The 20238-nt window shown below is 37.9% G+C and overlaps 1 protein-coding gene across 1 annotated transcript in view; it reads right to left on the reverse strand.

Moving 5' to 3' along the window:
• Window positions 1-872: 872 nt before the first annotated feature.
• The window catches only part of LOC111055874 (Bardet-Biedl syndrome 7 protein homolog), a 31476-nt gene continuing 12110 nt past the window's right edge, over window positions 873-20238 (reverse strand). The window contains exons 8-13 of the mRNA XM_039439155.1: window positions 8622-9013; window positions 6970-7172; window positions 5273-5437; window positions 3702-3811; window positions 2185-2415; window positions 873-1132 (exon numbers count right to left, since the gene is read on the reverse strand). Coding sequence (XP_039295089.1) covers window positions 1002-1132; window positions 2185-2415; window positions 3702-3811; window positions 5273-5437; window positions 6970-7172; window positions 8622-9013 — 1232 coding nt within the window. The 3' untranslated portion in view covers window positions 873-1001. The remainder of the gene's footprint in view (window positions 1133-2184; window positions 2416-3701; window positions 3812-5272; window positions 5438-6969; window positions 7173-8621; window positions 9014-20238) is intronic.

The following is a 20238-nucleotide window of genomic DNA, read 5'->3' on the forward strand; positions in this document are numbered from 1 at the left end:
CTTATTGGGGACTAAGACAACAGCAGTCCCAACAATATCTGCTGTACAATCCGAATCTCAGGACAACAAGGATCGCGACAAAAGGATATTCATGCAGGTTGGTTTGAATGGAGTTGAACTCAATGCTTTGATTGATGCCAGGGCGGAATTGTCATTTATTCCAGAACAAGCATCTTTGGGCAACATAGTGATGGATCACAGGAATGAGATGGATGACTCTGAACGGCGGGCCACAATTCATGCCCCAGCCACCAACACAAGTGGTAACTCCGAGAGGAATGTGGAAAAGACAATACCACACCCCCCTGTCATGGATGTGAAAGAGTCAATACCACCCCCTACTGTCATGGATGTGGAGGAGTCAGTACACTCCCCAACTAATATGGATGTAGAAGAGCAAACACAGTCTTGGACTGTCAAAGATCCCAGACCAGGCCCGTCTAAAAATGAGGATCCAGTGTTGTACCACCGAGTCTCGACACCTGGTAAGCATAAACGGGCCGGCAAGCCACGTATAAAAGTCCGGTTACCAGATGGACAGTGTAAATATGTGCCCGTGGACCAGGCATAGATGATGCTCGTAGTGAGTGGCATACACCTCTAAAGGTGATGCCTGGGAGGTGTACACCTCTTAAGGTGATGCCTAGATGGCTCACGCCTTTTAAGGTGGTGCCATAGAGGGCTCTGAACCCCCCCCCCCCCCAAGTAGGAGTGGGGTGTCACAAAGTAAAATTGTGACGGGAAATAGTTAATAATATTATTGAAAGACGCTCGGCTATCAGCAAAGCTAGCCGACCGCGGAGATAAGGAAGGTACCGATGGCGCACCATCTTCCGCGCATCGAGACGATTCTCTAAAACTATTTATAATCGTTCACTTTGTAATTTTCAAAACTTCTGGGTGAAATAAGCATCAATCATTGAAAGTAAAGTTCCACGTCATTCTGTGTTCTGTGCAAGATATTGTGCATAATTTGTACAAAATATTTAGAAAATATTGTTCTACTGTTTGAAGGCACTTAATAGTTCTTCGAAATTATAATTATCTAATATTTCAACCAGGAGTGGTATCCTGGATTTCACGTTGATTCCTTTGAATTTATACCAGTCCGTGAATAGCTCGATAATGAATGCTGAAATGGGAACAAAAATGAAAAATTAATAGGTGACATACAATAAAATAAATATATATGGAATACAATGGAATGAATAGATAACACACTATAAAAGGGTTTGATTAGATATGTATTAGGTAGGGTACTGACCACTGACACGGACACTCTTATTAATCGGAGGTAAATAATATTGCAGTTGGTGGCAAGCTGACAAGTAAGGTCAAAACTGTGTTAATATTTAATAGAACTGTCAAGAGTTGAACACGCGAATCATGAATTTTTAATTTATCAAATTGAGGATTAAAAGGGAAAGGATTAATTTATTAATAAATCCATTCATTAACTCCAATGCACTCAAAACTTTTGTTTTCAAATAAAAACTCAAGGTCTAGAAAAAATTAAAACTGATTCAGTCTCTGAGTAAATAGTGAGTTTTTCGCGATACTCCTGAGTTCTGGCTTTGAAGCAATACTCTTCTATTCAGTTCAAAACAAGTTTTTCTGTTAGAAAAATAATTACGAGCTTTAGAATTTTTAACAATGATTGAAAGATTTTTTTAATCTTAATCTATAAAAAGATAAAACAAGATAAAAGATTCAAAACAAGTTTTTCTGTTAGAAAAATAATTACGAGCTTTAGAATTTTTAACAATGATTGAAAGATTTTTTTAATCTTAATCTATAAAAAGATAAAACAGGGCACATTTCCAATAAAAAATTTATTATTATTAGACCATTCAACGAAAGTCAAAATTAATCTTTACAATTTAAAACTTGAATTATTTATTCATTTATTTATTGGATAAAGCAAACAATACAGTAGTCACGAAAGAAAAAACAGGCTATTGTCCAAAACTTCTTCAATTTCCTAATTTTGTCTTAAATTATAAATTATTATTTTTTATATTATTCAATTGCATGAATTACTAGTGTCCTTTTTATATTTTCTTGTAATATTTCCTTTTTTTGCTTAATTCTATGTACAATAATTGAACTTTCAAGTAGCCCTATTGGAATAAATGAATTATAGGCTACTATTTAATTATGAATGAACAGTTTGTATTGTTATACCTTTGAGTCTGTCCAAAAATCCAGACGATTTAGTACGTTCAGCTAAAAGTTGATTTTGGTTTTTCAGTATTTCTTTGTATTCAGGCATGAGACATTCAGCTACATTCTCCTCATGTGTTTCAACATCTTTGAGCGCTTCAATGAGTGTACATTTTTTCTCAAGACTTGAGTAGTAGTCGATTTTCGGATCCAGCAAACGAAGCAAACTGTCAATGCTTTCATTATTGATGGCTAGAAAATAAACACAATAATTTTTACAGTTGCTAATAATAGTGAACTATAGAACTACATTATTATTAATCATCATAGTATTAATGATTAATGAAATAAAACTTGGAGAATGATTATGTAGATTTATTTAAGAAGGGGAAAACCAAATAGACAGGGCTTGGAGAATAACTGAAAATAAAGCAATCTATAATAAAATAGAACCAGCGACTAGTAATAACGAGATAAAACTATCTGGGCTATAGGGATAAAACTATCAGGGATGAACAATCAGAACTACAAGACTTAATCTATTTCGGACTATGTGTAACCTTATCAGAATTTGGGAGAGGAATAGCACAAGGTTGCCTTTTTTTTCTCCCCCTATCATTTTGATGATAGACTTTGTATGAATCAATAAAGAATAAAGAATAAAGGATAAAGAAAGAATAAAGGACTAAAGGGATAAAACTATATTTATTCTTAAGAATCTATCAAGAACTTTACGAAACGGAATCAGCATTAGAACAATTGAAAAGCTGTGCAATTATAAAATATCAGACAGATTAAAATCGGAGAATACTTAATGAAATTTCATTACACTTTTGCAGCTCCGGTCTTGGGTTCTATTCCCATTTTACCAGGTATTTTTGTATTAATAACAAGGTAAAACTAATAAGGTTGGTATCATGGAAAAGAGATGAGGCAACAATATATAACTGGTGAATACGATTCTTTAGTATTTCACTAAAAAATGACTGTGAAAGTTCTACAGACTTCAACACATTGCTTTGTTGCCTATATAGACAGATTTTCCCGCATTGTTGTGTCAATAAATTGTTGAATAAATTAAATGAAGTACTCTTTTTACCTCACAGAGACTGAATTGATGGATATGAAATTTATATAATATACTCTTTACAATAAAATATGAAGACGTTACATCATATGATCTTCTATAATCTAATAATGAAATAAAATAGCCCTCGACATTAGATCTGTATAATCTAAAATGATATAATAATTAAATGGGCTAAGTTTTAAAGCATAACTGTCCTTAGAGCTAATTGTTTGTAATGTAATTGTTTGAAGCATATACTATTGATTCACTAAGCATCAGTGCCAAATCTAACTAGCATTCTGTACTATAACTGATATCTTAACTATCACTGACTTCTAACTAGCTTTCATTTGACATTTTCAAAAAGATGACATTTGACATTATTTTATCATGCTACATCATCAATAACAAATAATTTTTATTACTAAACAGAATCATCATGAACTATGAACTAATGAGAGGTACTCACAACTTGAAATATCCAGTTTAATTTTTTTCTTGGTAGCTTCCTTCGTCAATACATCTTTCAAAATCGAAATAGTGCAGATGTTGTCAGACTGAAACTCAGCTTCACCCTTGCTGAAATAGGAAATTGAAGTTTGGAAGTCGTTATTTTTTTCGTGAAACACTGACCTAAGATAAGATTCAATAGAAAAATAGAAAGCTTGGGAGAATCGAATCTCTCAACAGGAAGATTGACTAGCGACCCCCTGGGTTTAAGAACTCGCTCATGAACTGTTGTGTTGATCTCTGAGTTCCACAAATTGTAATTATACAGAGTTGGTGAGAATTATTAGGGAAACAACTAAATATATCCTTTATAAGTATAATATTACAGTAGCAGGTTCAATGGGAATCCTATTCCAATTGGAGAAAAGGTTTCAAAAACTTTTGTCTGCCATCTTGGATCCGTCATATGGATCCAACTTCATTTCGAATCCAGATTCATTTTGAATCCAATTTCATTTTTTCAAATGGGAAGGTGGTCATGTGATACATGATCGATATCTCAAACCGTTTCAATGATCTCAATATTTGACGGTACTAATAAATGATACAAAAATGAAATGAATAAGTACGGTAACTATACATTGAATATAATAATCAAGTGTTAGTGAACATAGTAGTGTCTACTCACATTTCAACACTTTGAACAAAAAAAATTGTCATAGCAACTGCTATCACAAGTAATATTCAAGGTATCTATACTCTGTCCAAATTGTCATGAGCTCTGAAGGATTTGACCGACCCTCCTACTACTCACACACACAAGCGCAGTCTCCTTTTGTGTGTGTGAGTAAAGGGACGGTCTGTCTACCTGTATACTACGTAGTATACATGGTATATCAATGGCGCAGGTAGGCCGGGCGTGTGTGCCTGCGCGTGGGGGAGCGAAGGTCGGCTTAATATTTCAGCGCTCATGCCAATTTGGACAGGGTATAGGTACCTTGGTAGTATTAATTACGTGTATGTTACAGATAGGCAGACATGCGTTAACGGAAGCGAGTTAATATAGAACTTATAAATTAATGTTGTGTATTATTCAGCTGAAATCATGTGTCGGCGCATAAAGTCTGTCTGTGTGACAACTTCCAAATAATAGCATCAGCTTCTTTTAATGAATGGAAAAATTACAGAAATAACATGCAAATAATTCCAGCTGACTGATAAATCGAACCAAATTTTTTCTTATGCACTTTCAATGATATTTTTATATCCTGAAGAAGGACGAAGGAGTGAGTCAATTTTAATGTCCAACGAACTTAACCTGTGAAAAGGTTCGAAGAGTTCGTGTTCAAAATTTGAAACTAATTGATCAATTCTCTCTTAAGTTCTTGTCGAACATACAAACAGACAGAAAACGACTTTGGGCTCTAGTAAGTCAAAAGTAAGAACTTCCCTAACGCTCGTTCAATAAAGACTCTATAGAAGTTATAAAAAACAAACAAACTGAACATTGGGGAAATATACCTTCATAAAGTGATTATTTATGGAATAGACTATAGATTTAATATAAAACTATAAATAATTCATAGTTACCTGTAACTGCAGCGGAGTAGTGAGCCAACAAAAGTTGATTCAAAGATAAGAACTGCTGGATCGGAAAGAGGAACTTTCTCTGGAACCTCGGGCAAACAGAACGAGATCCAAGCATGCATTTCAGCCAGGCTGAAGCCTCCCTTCAGAGAAAGAACGTTGTATGGCCTGAATACAAAAAACATAGAAATTAATAGAAGAAAGTCAAATACAACACATGAAATTCCATATACCTCGTCAAATTCATGATTAAACCTCAGTTCTGAAATTGAGTTCAGTTTTAAAGTTACCTCAGTTCTAAAAGTAACCACATTCTCAAAATCAGATCTATTATTAGCCTCTTTTCAGAGACAGTACGTTGTAGGGCCTAAATAATATAGTAAATAAAATATAGATAATAAATAAATGCCATAGTAAATACTATAAATGAATACAATAAATATAATATAAATAAATACTATATAGTAAATAAAAACTATAGTCCGTATAATATTACTTTTTACTTGAAGGGACATGCGCAGCAAAGAAAAGTAGAATACAGAGGCGCGATGTTGCCGTTCTAAAACGGCCAGCGTAATCTTATTTCTTGTGAGTGTTCCTGTGCTCATGATCCACAAACCAAGTTTCATGGATGCACTGAGTTGACTGAGTCTAATCGACAAATTGTCAACTGTGCTTCTACCTATGACTCTATTAATCACTGTGATTGGCTCATCTCCCTCCATTTCTCTGCGCCGCATATTCCTCCAAGTCAAAACTAATATTCTGTATGGACTATAATAGAATCGCATTAGACACTACACATGGAATTCGAGATGTCGCACCAAATTTATCATTAGACCTCAGTTTAGAAATGTATCTGTTTTGAAAGTACTGTAACTTCATTCTCAAAATCAGTTAATCCTGAATCCAATTTGCTACCTAACGATTTGGCAACTGTTCTGAGCTAGAAAAGGATAGATCTATCTGCGATGTCCAATGACAAAGATGGATAGACAAGGATAGCAAACTAATTAATATTGAATTGAACTGAAAAATTTAAATGATAATCGGATGCATACTTTCAAACTTGGATCTCATTATAAATTCTTGCATTTCTATTCAAATTCTGAAAGAAATTGATGAATCTGTTTAATTTTTCAAGTCATTATTTAAAAGTTAAAGAAAAAATTATTGCTAAACATAGTTAATCATTTATGGCTTTTATCTTCTTCTGCTCTCATAGTTTGTTTTTGAAGGCTGCCTTTATAACGTAAATCTCACTATAAAGTAGACAGTTTAATAGAGTTGATTGTTGCGAGCAGATACGATAAGAAAATATTCCATGGTACAGATCATTTATGTTCCAAATTTCAAGCCGATTTTTGTTAACTCAAGCCGATTACTGACAACTTCTGTCTATTATTACTGTTTTGGCTGGGTCAGAGTATAAGAACGGCACAGTATGAAAGACTACAAGAGTCACATAGCTTCACAAAAAAGAACTACTAGGACTATCGGTTTCAGTTAACATTGGAAATTGGAAGATAAACGGCCTATACCATAGGAAATCTTCTTGTGCTATATTTTCTCTAGCAGATACCTAGTCACATAGCTTCACAAAAAAAACTACTAGGACTTCAGTTGACATTGGAAATTGGAAGATAAACGGTCTATACCATGGTATATCTTGTTGTGCTATATTTTCTGAATGCAGATACCTTGTAGTATCGAAGTTGTGAGAGCGCGTGTGTAGCGAGAGGAGTTTGATGGGGTAGTGTCTGAGCTGACAGCACTTGGGCTGCACCAGGGGGGTGATGTAGGCCACCAGGGTGCCTTGCTGCCCCTCCTCCGTGCGGAAGCGAAGCTCCAGTCGAGTCGTGTTCATCTGGCAACGGTAGGTCGCCAACAGTTTGTTTTCACTCTGCAAAACAAACGTCAACAAAATTAATAATAATAGTATCGAATAGCCTGGCTAGCTCAGGTCTGGTTTCAGAGTTTTCAGGTCGCACCTGATCTACTTCAGGGCCTCTAAATAATCACTTAACGACTGCTTTTTAGGTACCAGTAGCCGGGACCGACTGCATAACGTGACCATCAGAAACACGGGAGTGGCCCGAGAAATATATCTTGGGATTCGAACCCTGGCCTCTGGTTTACAAAGCCAGCATCTAAACCACTCGACTACGGCCACTCTATAGGTTCTGTATTGTGGAAAAATTTGAAATAAACAGTGGTTGATAATTTATTGTTTCGTTTCCAATATATTTCTAATACTGAACTCCTGTGACTCTATCAATAACATAATTTGAAACATATCCTTTGCAGTAAGCCTATAAATAATATCGACGTTTTTAAATGCAGAATATAAAATATAATCGTTTTTTTATTAAGAATATGTTCATAAAAATGAATTTACTGTTTTCATAGTATGAATGTGTTCAGTACTTTTTGGTTTGTGAACGAATCTTTTTTTATTCATTGAATTCATCTATAAGTTGATTTTACTGATCTAGCTACTACTATTATATATTTATAAATGAGTACTGTACTAAAGACGAATGTACAAAACAAAAGACAGACAGACAGACAGGAAAAAATCTTTCCCAAGGTGTTCGAATGTTGCAGAACACATAGACGTCCATCTGTCTGCATATGTCTGCTCACGTCTGCATGGAGACGTTTGATTTTTTCTCCGTCTGTCTGCAGCTGTGTGTTTGCCTAAAGGCTGGCCACTAACGTAGCGCTTCACAGTCATGTTCTATACATCTGTACAGTCGAAAACCAGAAATAAGTTTTTGTGGCTTTGACTAAGGTCTGCCTACGAAATTGGCTTGGTTTTAGGTTGGAGGTTCACGATTCTCTCTTCATTGTTTATTTTATCGTTGCTCTATTCGAGGCTGTCTACGTTTCTTCCTTCATTGTTTATTTCGTCGCTGCTCTATTTTAGGCTAACTTATTTTTATAGCATTTATAATGTTGAAGTAGGTTTGTTGTTGTGCTTAGTTTTCTGTTTGTAAACTGTTCATGTCAACGACTGATGAACATATCATAGAGTTTGTGTGCTCTTTCGGGTCAGATGTACTCGAAGCTCGAAGCCTGTTCATCTGACAGTGCAACGTTACGTTAGTAGACAGCCTCAAGGCGAACGCACACAGCAGCTGACAGACAGGAGAAATATCCCTCCCTAGATTATCGAATTTTACAACGCATAGCGAAGTCCGCCTGTCTGTCTGCTCGAGTCTGCATGCAGATGTTGGATTTTTTCTCCGTCTATATGTTTCTGTGTACCTGCACCTTTAGTGTTTCATTTTACAAGATATTGAGTAACCCTACAAGGTACAATACACATGATACTCATGATGTGACTTACTGAGTTATGACAAGAGCTGTAACTAACGACCGCCGAATTCTTCTCGACATCGAGCAGCACAATGGGCACATCACTCTGCAGCAGCACATTGTCGATAGCAGTCTGCACCTCCAAGTTGAGCTGATAGATGGCGTCCTCCTTGCTCAGCCACATCTTGTCGCAGATAGACAGAAAAGGAATAGTGGAGAAGCCGGGCGAGTCTTCCTGTGTGGACGATTCATACTTTTCGCGTTCCTTCATCACCTTCTGTTCAAGGTCATCGACCTCTGCACGCAGTTTGATGATTTTCAGCTTATCGTCATTCGTCAGTCGGACGACTTTCGAGTTGGCGCTTGTCGTGTCGCCGCTCACTTGTTTCTCCACTACGGCTGTCGTCAGGCCGAAGAACCATCCTAGAAAACATTTTTTTTTCAATAATTATATAGGCTAAATAAAAAAAAGAACACAAAAATATATATCTAGGCTATACTTTTATGAAACATAATTATAGTACCCTTTAAAATTAATAAAACAAGAATATAAATTGTAACGTAGCTACTAGTTTCGGTAATCACACCATCGTCAAGTTATAAATGTTTACTAATAGTTTTGTTAAGCTGGGTTTACACCGAAGTTATTAACAAAATGTTAATAACTTAATTCTTATAGATTGAACGGAACTTGACAAACACATATGTTTATCATGTGTATTATAAGTTATGCTCAATCTAATAGAATCTATAAGGATTATGTTATTAACATTTTTTTTAATAACTTTGGTGTAAACGCAGCTTTATTTTAATAACATCTTCAAGTGAACTACTTTAGCAGATGCCCTTATCTATCAACTGATTTGATATTTTTTAGTTTTAAAATTTTCTAGTAGTTACGAAACTAGTAGTAACGTTACAATTTGTATTATTGTTCTATCATTTTATTAATTTTAAAGGGTACTATAATTCTATTTCATAAATACAAGAAAGTAGCCCTGAATTCATAAATTTGAAAAATATGGAACTACCAAGAGTTGTAAATCAATTAGAATATTTAAAGCTCTAGACTATACTATATAATTATAAAGGAAAGAATAGGCCTTGCAAACAGTAGTTTGAGCAGAAATCCCGAGATTCATACGTCGATATGGAATAAAACGTTACTGTATAATATAATATATAGCCTACCTAGGATATACTATGAATATAAATTGAAGAATTGGCTTATACATGTACGGGATACGAAATACATGTTTGACGCATCATCATTTCTGAACTTCTCAACTGATTAACTTGGAATTTTACTTACATGAAGATTAAAACACATTAATCTATACTGTATTACATAATATAGCTCAAAATGTATGTGTTTTTATAGAATTATTTTGTGAGTTTGAAGTTTGTTTCATGTTTTTACGAAATTTTTATTATCAATCTATCTAAATTTTGAAGTGTTTGTTTTATTCTGATTTGTATATTCATATTGATGATTTGGTGTATAGGCCTAAATTGAAATGGACATAGCCTACATAATATTTGGTCAATTTAAGACAATATTTGGAAATTGAAGAAGTTTTGGGCAATAGCCTGTTTTCTTCTTTTCCGACTATTTTATTGTTTGCTCTGTCCAATAAATAAATGAATAAATAATATAAATGAAGGAATTGGCTTATACATTTACGAGATACAAAGTACATGGTTGACGCATCATCATTTCTGAACTAATGAACTAATTAACTTGAAATTTTGAATAAAGACTGGAACACATTAGTAGTATAAAAAGGCCGGTCCTGGCACACAAGTGTGCCAGAACCGGCCTTTACCTCAAGGTCGTCCAGGCCAACCACCCCTAACCTCAAGGTCATCCAGGTCAACCACCCTAACCTCAAGGTCATCCAGGTCAACCACACCCACCCTCAAGGTCATCCAGGTCAACCACACCCACCCTCAAGGACATCTAGGTCAACCACACCCACCCTCAAGGTCATCTAGGTCAACCAAACCTAACCTCAAGGTCATCCAGGTCAACCAAACCTAACCTCAAGGTCATCTAGGTCAACAACACCTAACCTCAAAAAAAAAAAAAAAAATCACACCTGGACTATTGTATCTATTGCATATAAAAAGATTAATAGGAGTATTGAGTTCCCGGGAAATTGATATAGATAATTTGCATCGCATATCCTGTTTTAATTTTGATAAGAGTGAAAGGAATAAACACTTCATAATAGAACAAATTCACATCTGGACTAGAGTTCACAGGAAATGATTTACACCACATATATCCTGCTTTTATCTTTATTAGATGGAAAGGATATGCGGTCAAGAAGTGGAGCAATTTCTAGAACAGGAAACCATAAACAGCTTTACACACAAACTAAATAAATGGGAAAAAAGGGAAAAAAATTGGACATTGTGTCTTGTGCAGTCATGCCACCAGTACGTGGGTGATTTTCGTGTAGTAATGAGATCACACCAGATGAATATGTCCATGGTAGACCTACTAGATCAAGATGTCCATGGGAGACTCTAGATCAACATGGCCATGCTGCTCTAAAGATCAAAATGGCATTGAAGATAGATATTTTCAATGACTCCCACTCCATGTTCAGACATGACATATGAACATTCTCAATGACCCTCACTCCTCCTGTCATATGGACCATCATGTCTGTATGGTATAATTGGGTCATCCACTCAGTGGTCAGTCAGTCAGTTCAATTACTGATCAGTTACTGATCAATCACTGTTCAGTCACTGTTCAGTTACTGTTCAGTCACTGTTCAACTGTTCAGTTACTGTTCAGTCACTGATCAGTCACTGTTCAGTTACTGTTCAGTCATTGAACAGTGACTGATCAGTAATTGAACTGACTGACTGACCACTGGTGGGCGTGGTCATTGGTCATATGACCGGGGAGGTGGAGTGGGTTCGTTGAAACAGCCTTCATTGAAAGCATAAAAAGATGATTTCTTACCTATATGAACTCGGGGCCCTGAACTCAGGGCTCTGAACTCCAGACTTCTGGACTCTGGACTCTAAACTCTGAACTCAAATGTCCTGCATCGTTGAAAATGTCTGTCAACGAGATAATACCATGACTATGTAGTTCCTCCTCCTCAAGCCCAATCACTGCATCCTGCAGACATAGCTCACTGTTTGACAACATGTCACAGTAGACTGAGAAAAAGTGGAGGGGAATACAACAAAAGATGAGTCATCTAAAAGTACAAAAGGGGAAGGCAACCACTATCAATGATCATTCTTCAATCATGGTGGCTACAAGCTTGTACCAAGCAGTGCTCTACCTTGTGCTAGCATTGGATTCAAAGTATAGGACACAGGAATTTCTCACTTCAAGGGAGCACGGACTGGATACATCAAACATCTGTCATATGCAACAGTGCCTGCTAACATCAGGGATTCCTGCTCTATGTGGTAATCAGTCAGCAATCGATCAAATGTACATCGATATCAGAGACTGGTACATGAATATGGCTGGGGAACGAGCTGTGGAGGGATCTCTCTGCAAACGAGTCCACTGCTCATACAATCTGCACACATGTCTTCACCCTACATTCACATTGCAGGACTTTTTGGAAGCGGTTGTTGCAAGGTCAGTCAAGGTCTGTGCACCGTACTGTGAAGAACAAGCATCCATTGTTATTACTACTCCAGTGAGTACTGCAACTGTTACAACAACTCTTGCTGCTAGCATCACAACTACTCAAGCTAGTACTACTCCAACTAGTACTGCTGCTACTACAACTCCTAACACTGTGCCATACCCAGTAACAACATCAGCCTGCAGTGGAGCAAGCAGATATGTGTGAGTGTGGAGACTGTCTACTAGTAACCAGCAACCAATGGATTGTGCAACCATTTCTGAAGTTTGGAGATAAGGACCTGCCTGAACCGTTTGGAACGGCTCAAAACTTCTTGAAGACAATGACATACATCTTCCACGATGCTGAAGTATCAAGCTGCACCGATCTATATGAGGGAGCAGTCATCTTGAAATTCATGTTCGGCAGAGGATTTTATGAAATAAGCAATCGACTAGGAGATTTGTATCACTACATAGTTCTTCATATATTGGACTGAAATATTATCTTTGTGCACTATATTTATATATTTTCATGCATACACTGTAAATAAACATTGAGTAATACCACAATTGTTACACATTTTATTCCATACAACCTTCAACTTCTAGAGTAAGCATAAGGTGTGAGATAAAGCATAAATTACATCCTATACTGTTAGTCATCCAATACAATAGGAATCATCCTACTCTGATAAACTTATCTTTATGCAGGAAGTTGGTTAATCATGACTTCCGCCAACATCATGGTCTGATGAACTTGTTGCCTGTATAAATGCTTATTAACAAATTCATATCACCATTATGGATAAGACAGCGATAGCGCGAGAGCTGCACAGACAAGCTCGTCGGAATTTTCTGACAAGAAAGGTTATAGTCAAAGGTCTTGACGATCTCTATCAGGCTGACCTTGTTGAGATGATACCGTATGCTCGACATAACAAAGGTTACAAGTACATTATTACAATCATAAATTGTCTCAGTAAGCATGCATTTGCTATACCAATAAAAAATAAGTCGGCTGATGAAGTGGTTAAGGCAATGCAACCTATATTTGTAAAACATCCAATGAAAAATCTACAGATCGATGATGGTAAAGAGTGGTTCAATACAAAATTCCAACAACTTGTGAAACAGTATAATGTGAATCATTACTCAACTAGATCAGATAAGAAGGCATCTATAGAGGAACGCTTCAACAGAATACTTAAACAGTCAATGTGGATCAAGTTCACTGAGCGAGGAACCTATCGTTGGACAGACATTCTAACCTCACTTCTCAAAGAGTATAATACCAAGATTCATCGAACAATAGGTATGAGGCCAGTAGATGTGCAGAAGAAGCATGAGAAAGTGCTGCTTTCCAGGCTTAGCAAACAAAGACGAGAGTATAAGGATAAGTTGGATAGTAAACTGAAAAACAAGTTCTATCCTGGTCCTGGTCAAAACATTGAGCCAGGCGATAAGGTGAGAATCAGCAAGTATAAAAAGACTTTTGACAAGGGTTATCTAGCCAATTGGACAAATGAGCTGTTCACAGTAACACGTGTACGTCACACAGTACCTGTAACATATGAATTGGAAGACTATAGAGGTGAACCCATTGAAGGAGGATTCTATTCTGAAGAAATTGTAAAGACAAAAGTGCCCAGTGTTTTCGAAATTGAAAAAGTGTTGAGGAAAAGAGGAAATAAACTGTTGGTACACTGGAAAGGATATAGCTCCAGTCACGACTCATGGATTGATAAGAACGATCTTGTGTAAGATGAAACAAGTTGTGCAACAGAAAAACCAGTTTAGAGTTATCGATTTTGACAAAGTGATTAGGGGGTGTGGCTTGGTGGAAATGGATACAAAGAAAAAGCGTCATGGACCATTGTTCCCCAACCATATGAGATGTATTATGTGTGGACCTTCAGGGTGTGGTAAGACAAACCTACTATTCAACATGCTTTTCCATCCAAATGGAATACACTTTTCAAATATACATCTTTTTTCAAAGACTACATTTCAGTCCAAGTACAAGTTACTTAAAACCATCATGCAGGGACTAGGTGATGAGATGGAATATGTAGAGTGTGATACAAGTGAAGAAATACCCGACCCGCATGAACTGCCTGCCAATTCAATAATTATTTTTGACGATGTGATTTGTGAGCAACAGGATGCCATCAGGAAATACTTTAGTGCAGGCAGACACAGTGATGTCGATGTTTTCTATCTGGCACAGACCTATAGCCGCATTCCAAAACAGCTGATTCGTGACAATGCAAACTTTCTAGTCATGTTTCAACAGGATGAGCTAAACATGAAACACTTGTACCGAGATCATGTCGGCGCTGACATAACCTTTGATCAGTTGAATGACATGTGTAACAAGGTTTGGTCATCAGCTGCACATGCATTCATTGTCATTGACCGCTCATCAGGAAAGAATGCTGGACGCTACAGAAATGGTATCGACACCTATTTAGTTGAGGTGTAAGTCTAGTAGAGTATCAGTCTGTTATTGTGGGGCAAGCAGGATGGTTAGACCTCATCAGAAGACATTGGAGGTAGCTTCTACCATCAAAGAGATTGCAAAGCTAAGACGTAACATCAAGAGAAAGCATAAGGAGCTTACACTTGGAAGAGAATTGACAGAGGAGCAACATGCAAAACATTTCAAGCCGCTAACTGAACCACTGGAAAAAATTATTGAGACTCTTCAGATTCCTACAGCACAGCAGCAACCACCTCCAGCTCAGCAACAAGCACCTCCAGCTCAGCAACAGCCACTTGCTCAACCATTAGCAGAACAACATCAGCTTATACCGCCTACACCGCCAACAACACCAATCCGACCCAGGCATGTTCAACGTCTATTACAATCACAACTAGAAGTTGTTGAGGAGCAGGAGGAGCAGGAGGAGGAGTCACCAACCTATGAATCATTTGGAGAAGCAGCAGGCTCCACTCCGGCTCCAAGTACTTCAGCAGTTGCAAGAAAATTATTGTCTGAGGCTAGGAGTGATGATGAGGAGGATGAGGAGGAAGAGGAGGAGGATATTGAGGCAGTGTTGAATAACAGCAGTCCTAAGGAAGTGTACAACATTTATACTCAAAGTGGATTGAGTGGAACTAAAGTGGGTCCATATGTTTATAGAGCAATGTTGAATGATAGTAGTGCAGATACTACATTTGGACCAAGATTAGTTGGAAACAAGTACTATTTGGGTAGTAGACGTCTAACCTTTGGAAGTAATGGCTCAAAGATTGAACTGACTGACCCTACAGATGAAGAACATAAAATGATTTTTGATGCAATAGCCGGACTATGTGAGCTGATTTTCAAAAAGAAGCCTAACAATCAACTTGTCACATCACCTGAATCAAATGCATACAAACACATTCTGTATTTGACCAATTTGTATAGGGAAAACTATGACCCAGTTGGACGTATTATAAACTCCAATGATGCCAAGTACAAGAAGACAATTTACTCACTGATAAGGCATGGTAAGCATAGTGGGAGAGGACTGGTGACACCATTTAATATGGTGGCAAACAATCAAACTAAGATTGAGTACGTCTACTACAATGATCCCAACGAACTTGTGGACAGGTTGAAACTATTGGATCAGTCCAAGGCAGTTGGCAACACTGGACATGAGAATGAAATCAATTCAATTTTAGAAGAGTTGGTAGAAGGTGGCTACATAGTTGCTAATCCTGCATACTAGTTTCACTATATAAGAGACATTGCTTTGCTTATGTATAGCAGTCAAGTCATGGATTCCATAGGAAACATTAATGCTCGCTACAGGCGTTTGACCAATTTGGGAAATCCACGTGCTGACAGGGATGCTGTCAACTTTTCAACATGTAGAGAACTGATTTCAATGTGGCTACCAAAGACAAGGGACAATACCACATCACAGGTATTTACAAGTCTCAATGATTCAATACTTACTGATATGATGGATCCAATTAAGCCTACTGATGGAGTAAACAATCGATATCTTGAGAAGAGGCTGATTGAGTTTGCTGGTAAAATGTTTTCATTGTATTTAGACATTGTGTTAGATCCGGAAAATACTAAAACTATGAAGGGATTGCCACCTAATGAAATGAAGAAACGTTTCATAGATCTTATGAGATTACTGGAACCCCCTCCTACAACACCACCTGAAACACCATTGCCACCCGCACAAACATTGTCTACACCAAAAAAAGTATAAAACCAGCTGCTAAAACCGTTAAGAAACATTAGATGGCTGGATGTAAGAGAGAGAGGAAGTACCGGGGAAGGGGGGTACTGTCATCAATTGCAAAAGTTGCAGGTTCAATAGTTAAAAAGAGTGCTGGAAAATTGGTGAACAAGGCAATTGACATTCAACCTGTTGAACTTCACATCCCTGGTTACCAGTACTGTGGACCAGGTACAAAGCTAGAGAAGCGGTTGGCACAAGGCGATCCCGGTATAAATAGTCTTGATCGAGCCTGTAAGGAGCACGACATTGCCTACTCCAAAAATAGTGATACAGCGAGCAGAGCAGTAGCAGACAACATTTTGGCAGATCAAGCTTGGAGTGTGGTAAACTCTTCAGATGCAGGAGTACTTGAGAAGGCTGCAGCACTAGCAGTCACCAACATCATGAAGGCTAAGGCAAAGTTTGGGGGAGGAGCAAGAAGTTGTAAGAAGAAGAATTCTAGGAAAAGTCGGCACACATCGTCCAAGAAAGGTAAAGGACTTTATCTAAGACGTCAGCAGACATCATCCAAGAAAGGTAAAGGACTCTACCTGAGACAACAGCGCAGGACGCAGGGAAATGGGGCACGTCGCCGTCAATGTGGCGGCAAGAGAAGATGGTAGTTGCCCTACCTGATCAAGCCCTCACCGATGCTGATCTCTACAAGTATGCATGTCGACTGAAGCTAAAGCACTTTCGAGGAGTGTTTATGCGGGATGCTCTACCATTGAATGGGCCCTGGAGGAGAGAATGCGGCATTATCAACCTGGACACCAGCACTGGAGCTGGCACACATTGGGTGTGCTATGTGAAGAAGGATGATGTGTCTCACTACTTTGATGGATTTGGCAACCTGAGACCGCCACAGGAGTTTATCAACTATATGCATAAAGGACTGGAGCCAGCATCGAGGATTGAGTACAACTATGATCAGAAGCAGGAAGATCTTTACTCACACATCTGTGGGCATTTGTGTTTACAATTTTTGATTGATGAAAATAAATAAATAATGATTCACTATCTCTCTTGTACATTATTTCCATCCCTATAAATACCGAGTGTAGGCTGATTGCTACTCATTGTGCAACTGTATGTTGAGCAGGCAACAACAATGATGCTATGTTTTGGAGGTAGGACATCAATACTAAAGAGTGACTTTTATCCACCACTTGATGTGAGCAGTGGTGAATGGGAAATTGGTCTGATTAGCTTTACAAGTTGCAACTCAATACCTAATATTGAGGAAGGTTTCAATAATGTACTACATTTTTATGCAAGTAATAGAATTTCTAAGAAGGGTGTTACTAGTGCAGAGATAACACATGATGAGCTTCGGAGTATGGCTAAAGCAAGATTTGAAGAGTATTGGAGCGAGGTGCTTAAACATCAGAAGCATAAACCTGGCAAGTCTGATGATGATGAGGATGGTACAGTATTGCCTAAAAGGACTAAAAGGAGAATGCCAGCTACTACTGTTGACAAGGAGGATTTGGTTCTGCATCAGGTATCATTACCAACAGGTAGCTTCGAATTTTCTACAATTACTGACTTGCTTGCACAAAGGCTGTCGGAAAATGATGTTGATTTCCAGGTGACTGTAGATCCATCAACCTTAAAGTGTATAGTTTTGAGCAGTGCCAAGCTGGATTTACGACCACAAGATTCAATAGGGAAACTGTTGGGTTTTACCAATACCCAGTTCATAGAGCCCAACACATCTACTAGAAGTGATAATACTGTACAAATCAGTCGGCCTAATGTGATATGCATCACCTGCAACATTGTGACTGGATCTTACTCTAATGGAATTACAGATCACGTGATCTATGAGTTTTACCCAAACGTTGATCCAGGGTATAAAATGGTGGTGACTGTGCAGAATGTAATCTATTTACCTATAGACATCAAGCAGATTGGTAGCATTACACTGCAAGTAGTCGATGAGTACGGTTGTCTTATAAATAATAGAGGCAAGGAAATAAATATTGCTTTACATTTGAGACAACGCAAGTGAAATGGTGTTGTTATTTGAAAAGTGGAATCAAGGATTGGATATGGAGGCTGCAGTCCATCCTCCTCCTTCTTCTCTCCATCATCATCATCCTCCCTCGCCTATAAAAGAAGATAAAAGGAAAGAAAGATTCATTCAGCATTCAACCTTGACAAGGTTAACATCTAGGAGCATCAAGTATTTGCAAGAACAAGGCTGTCAAGTTATACAATAGAAGAAATGGGAGTTTTGGATGTGACACGACAAGGACCTTCGTCAGACGATAGTATCATTGGCTATGACTATCATTCTCATGCCCCCTATACCACAAGCTTCAATGCCAATGATGAAGTGAGGATACCAATCCAGCAACAGGACATTTACACACTACCATCGGAGAGCTATCTACATTTGGAGTATACTGTGACTGGAGCTGCCAACGCTGCTGTGGCCGGAACTCCATGTGTCTCTGGATTCTTTGCCAATCTGTTTTCAGAGATACGCTATGAAATCAATGGTGTGGAGGTGGACAGCATACGTAATCCAGGTATCACCAGTCTGATGAAGATTGCTATGACATTCGAGTGAGATGAACGCAGCAAGATGGAAGCGCCGGCTACAAGTTTAGTTCAACCACTGGTTTTGCTAATTTTGCTGCAGATGGTACAAAAATGGATGTACCTCTACGATACCTGCTAGGTTTTGCTGAAGACTATAGACAGATTTTACTCAATGTGAAACAAGAGCTGGTGTTGAGAGTCAATCCTAATTTCAATGACTGTGTGAATGTTGCTGCTGCCAAGCTTTTATGGAGAATGCCATATTTAGAAGTGGCTGATGATGTAAGAATGCGTCTGCTACAGATTGTGCAGAATGACACACCAATCAGTATACCATTTCGACATTGGGAATTGTACGAGTACCCAACCTTGCCGCAAAGTATAAAACATACATGGACTGTTAAGTCAACAACTCAGCATGAGAAGCCACGCTACATTGTAGTTGGCATGCAGACTGCAAGACGAGGTTTAGCAGCAGCTAACAGTTCAAAATTTGACAAGTGTAGTATAAAGGATATTCGAGTGTTTTTAAACAACAAATACTACCCGTATGAGAGCATTGATGGTGATGATAATCGCATCTACAACATGTATGCAGCTTTCAATGGAGTCTACAATCATGATAATGCTTGCTCATCTAAACCTCTGCTTGAAACAGGAGCTATAAGCACTGATAATATAATGTTGTTTGCTTTTGATTGCTCCCGCCAAAATGAATCACTCAAAACTGGAAGTATCGATGTGAGGATTGAGTTTGAAGCTACTGACAACATACCCGCCAATACATGAGCCTACTGCCTAATGATTCATGAGATGACTAAACAGTATCGGCCATTGACTGGTCTAGTACAGTCAGCATAGAGAGAATATAAAATACTTATGATCTGGATTGTGCAGTTCATTCTTATGTGGAGCATTGAGTGATACAGTCATGTTCAAGTCGGCTACTGTTACCTTCTCTACTAAGGAAGATGAAGAGATAAGTGAAGGAGAGGATGTGTTAGACAAATCGTTGATGAAGGATGATTCTACAAGTACTACAGACCTACATACTGCTTCTGATGATGGCGTGGTATTTGAGGACTGTAGTGGAGATGACAATTTTACCATACAGACATGATGGTCCATATGACAGGAGGAGTGAGGGTCATTGAGAATGTTCATATGTCATGTCTGAACATGGAGTGGGAGTCGTTGAAAATATCTATCTTCAATGCCATTTTGATCTTTAGAGCAGCATGGCCATGTTGATCTAGAGT

This window comes from Nilaparvata lugens, chromosome 12, assembly GCF_014356525.2.
Source record: "Nilaparvata lugens isolate BPH chromosome 12, ASM1435652v1, whole genome shotgun sequence".
NCBI lineage: Eukaryota > Metazoa > Arthropoda > Insecta > Hemiptera > Delphacidae > Nilaparvata > Nilaparvata lugens.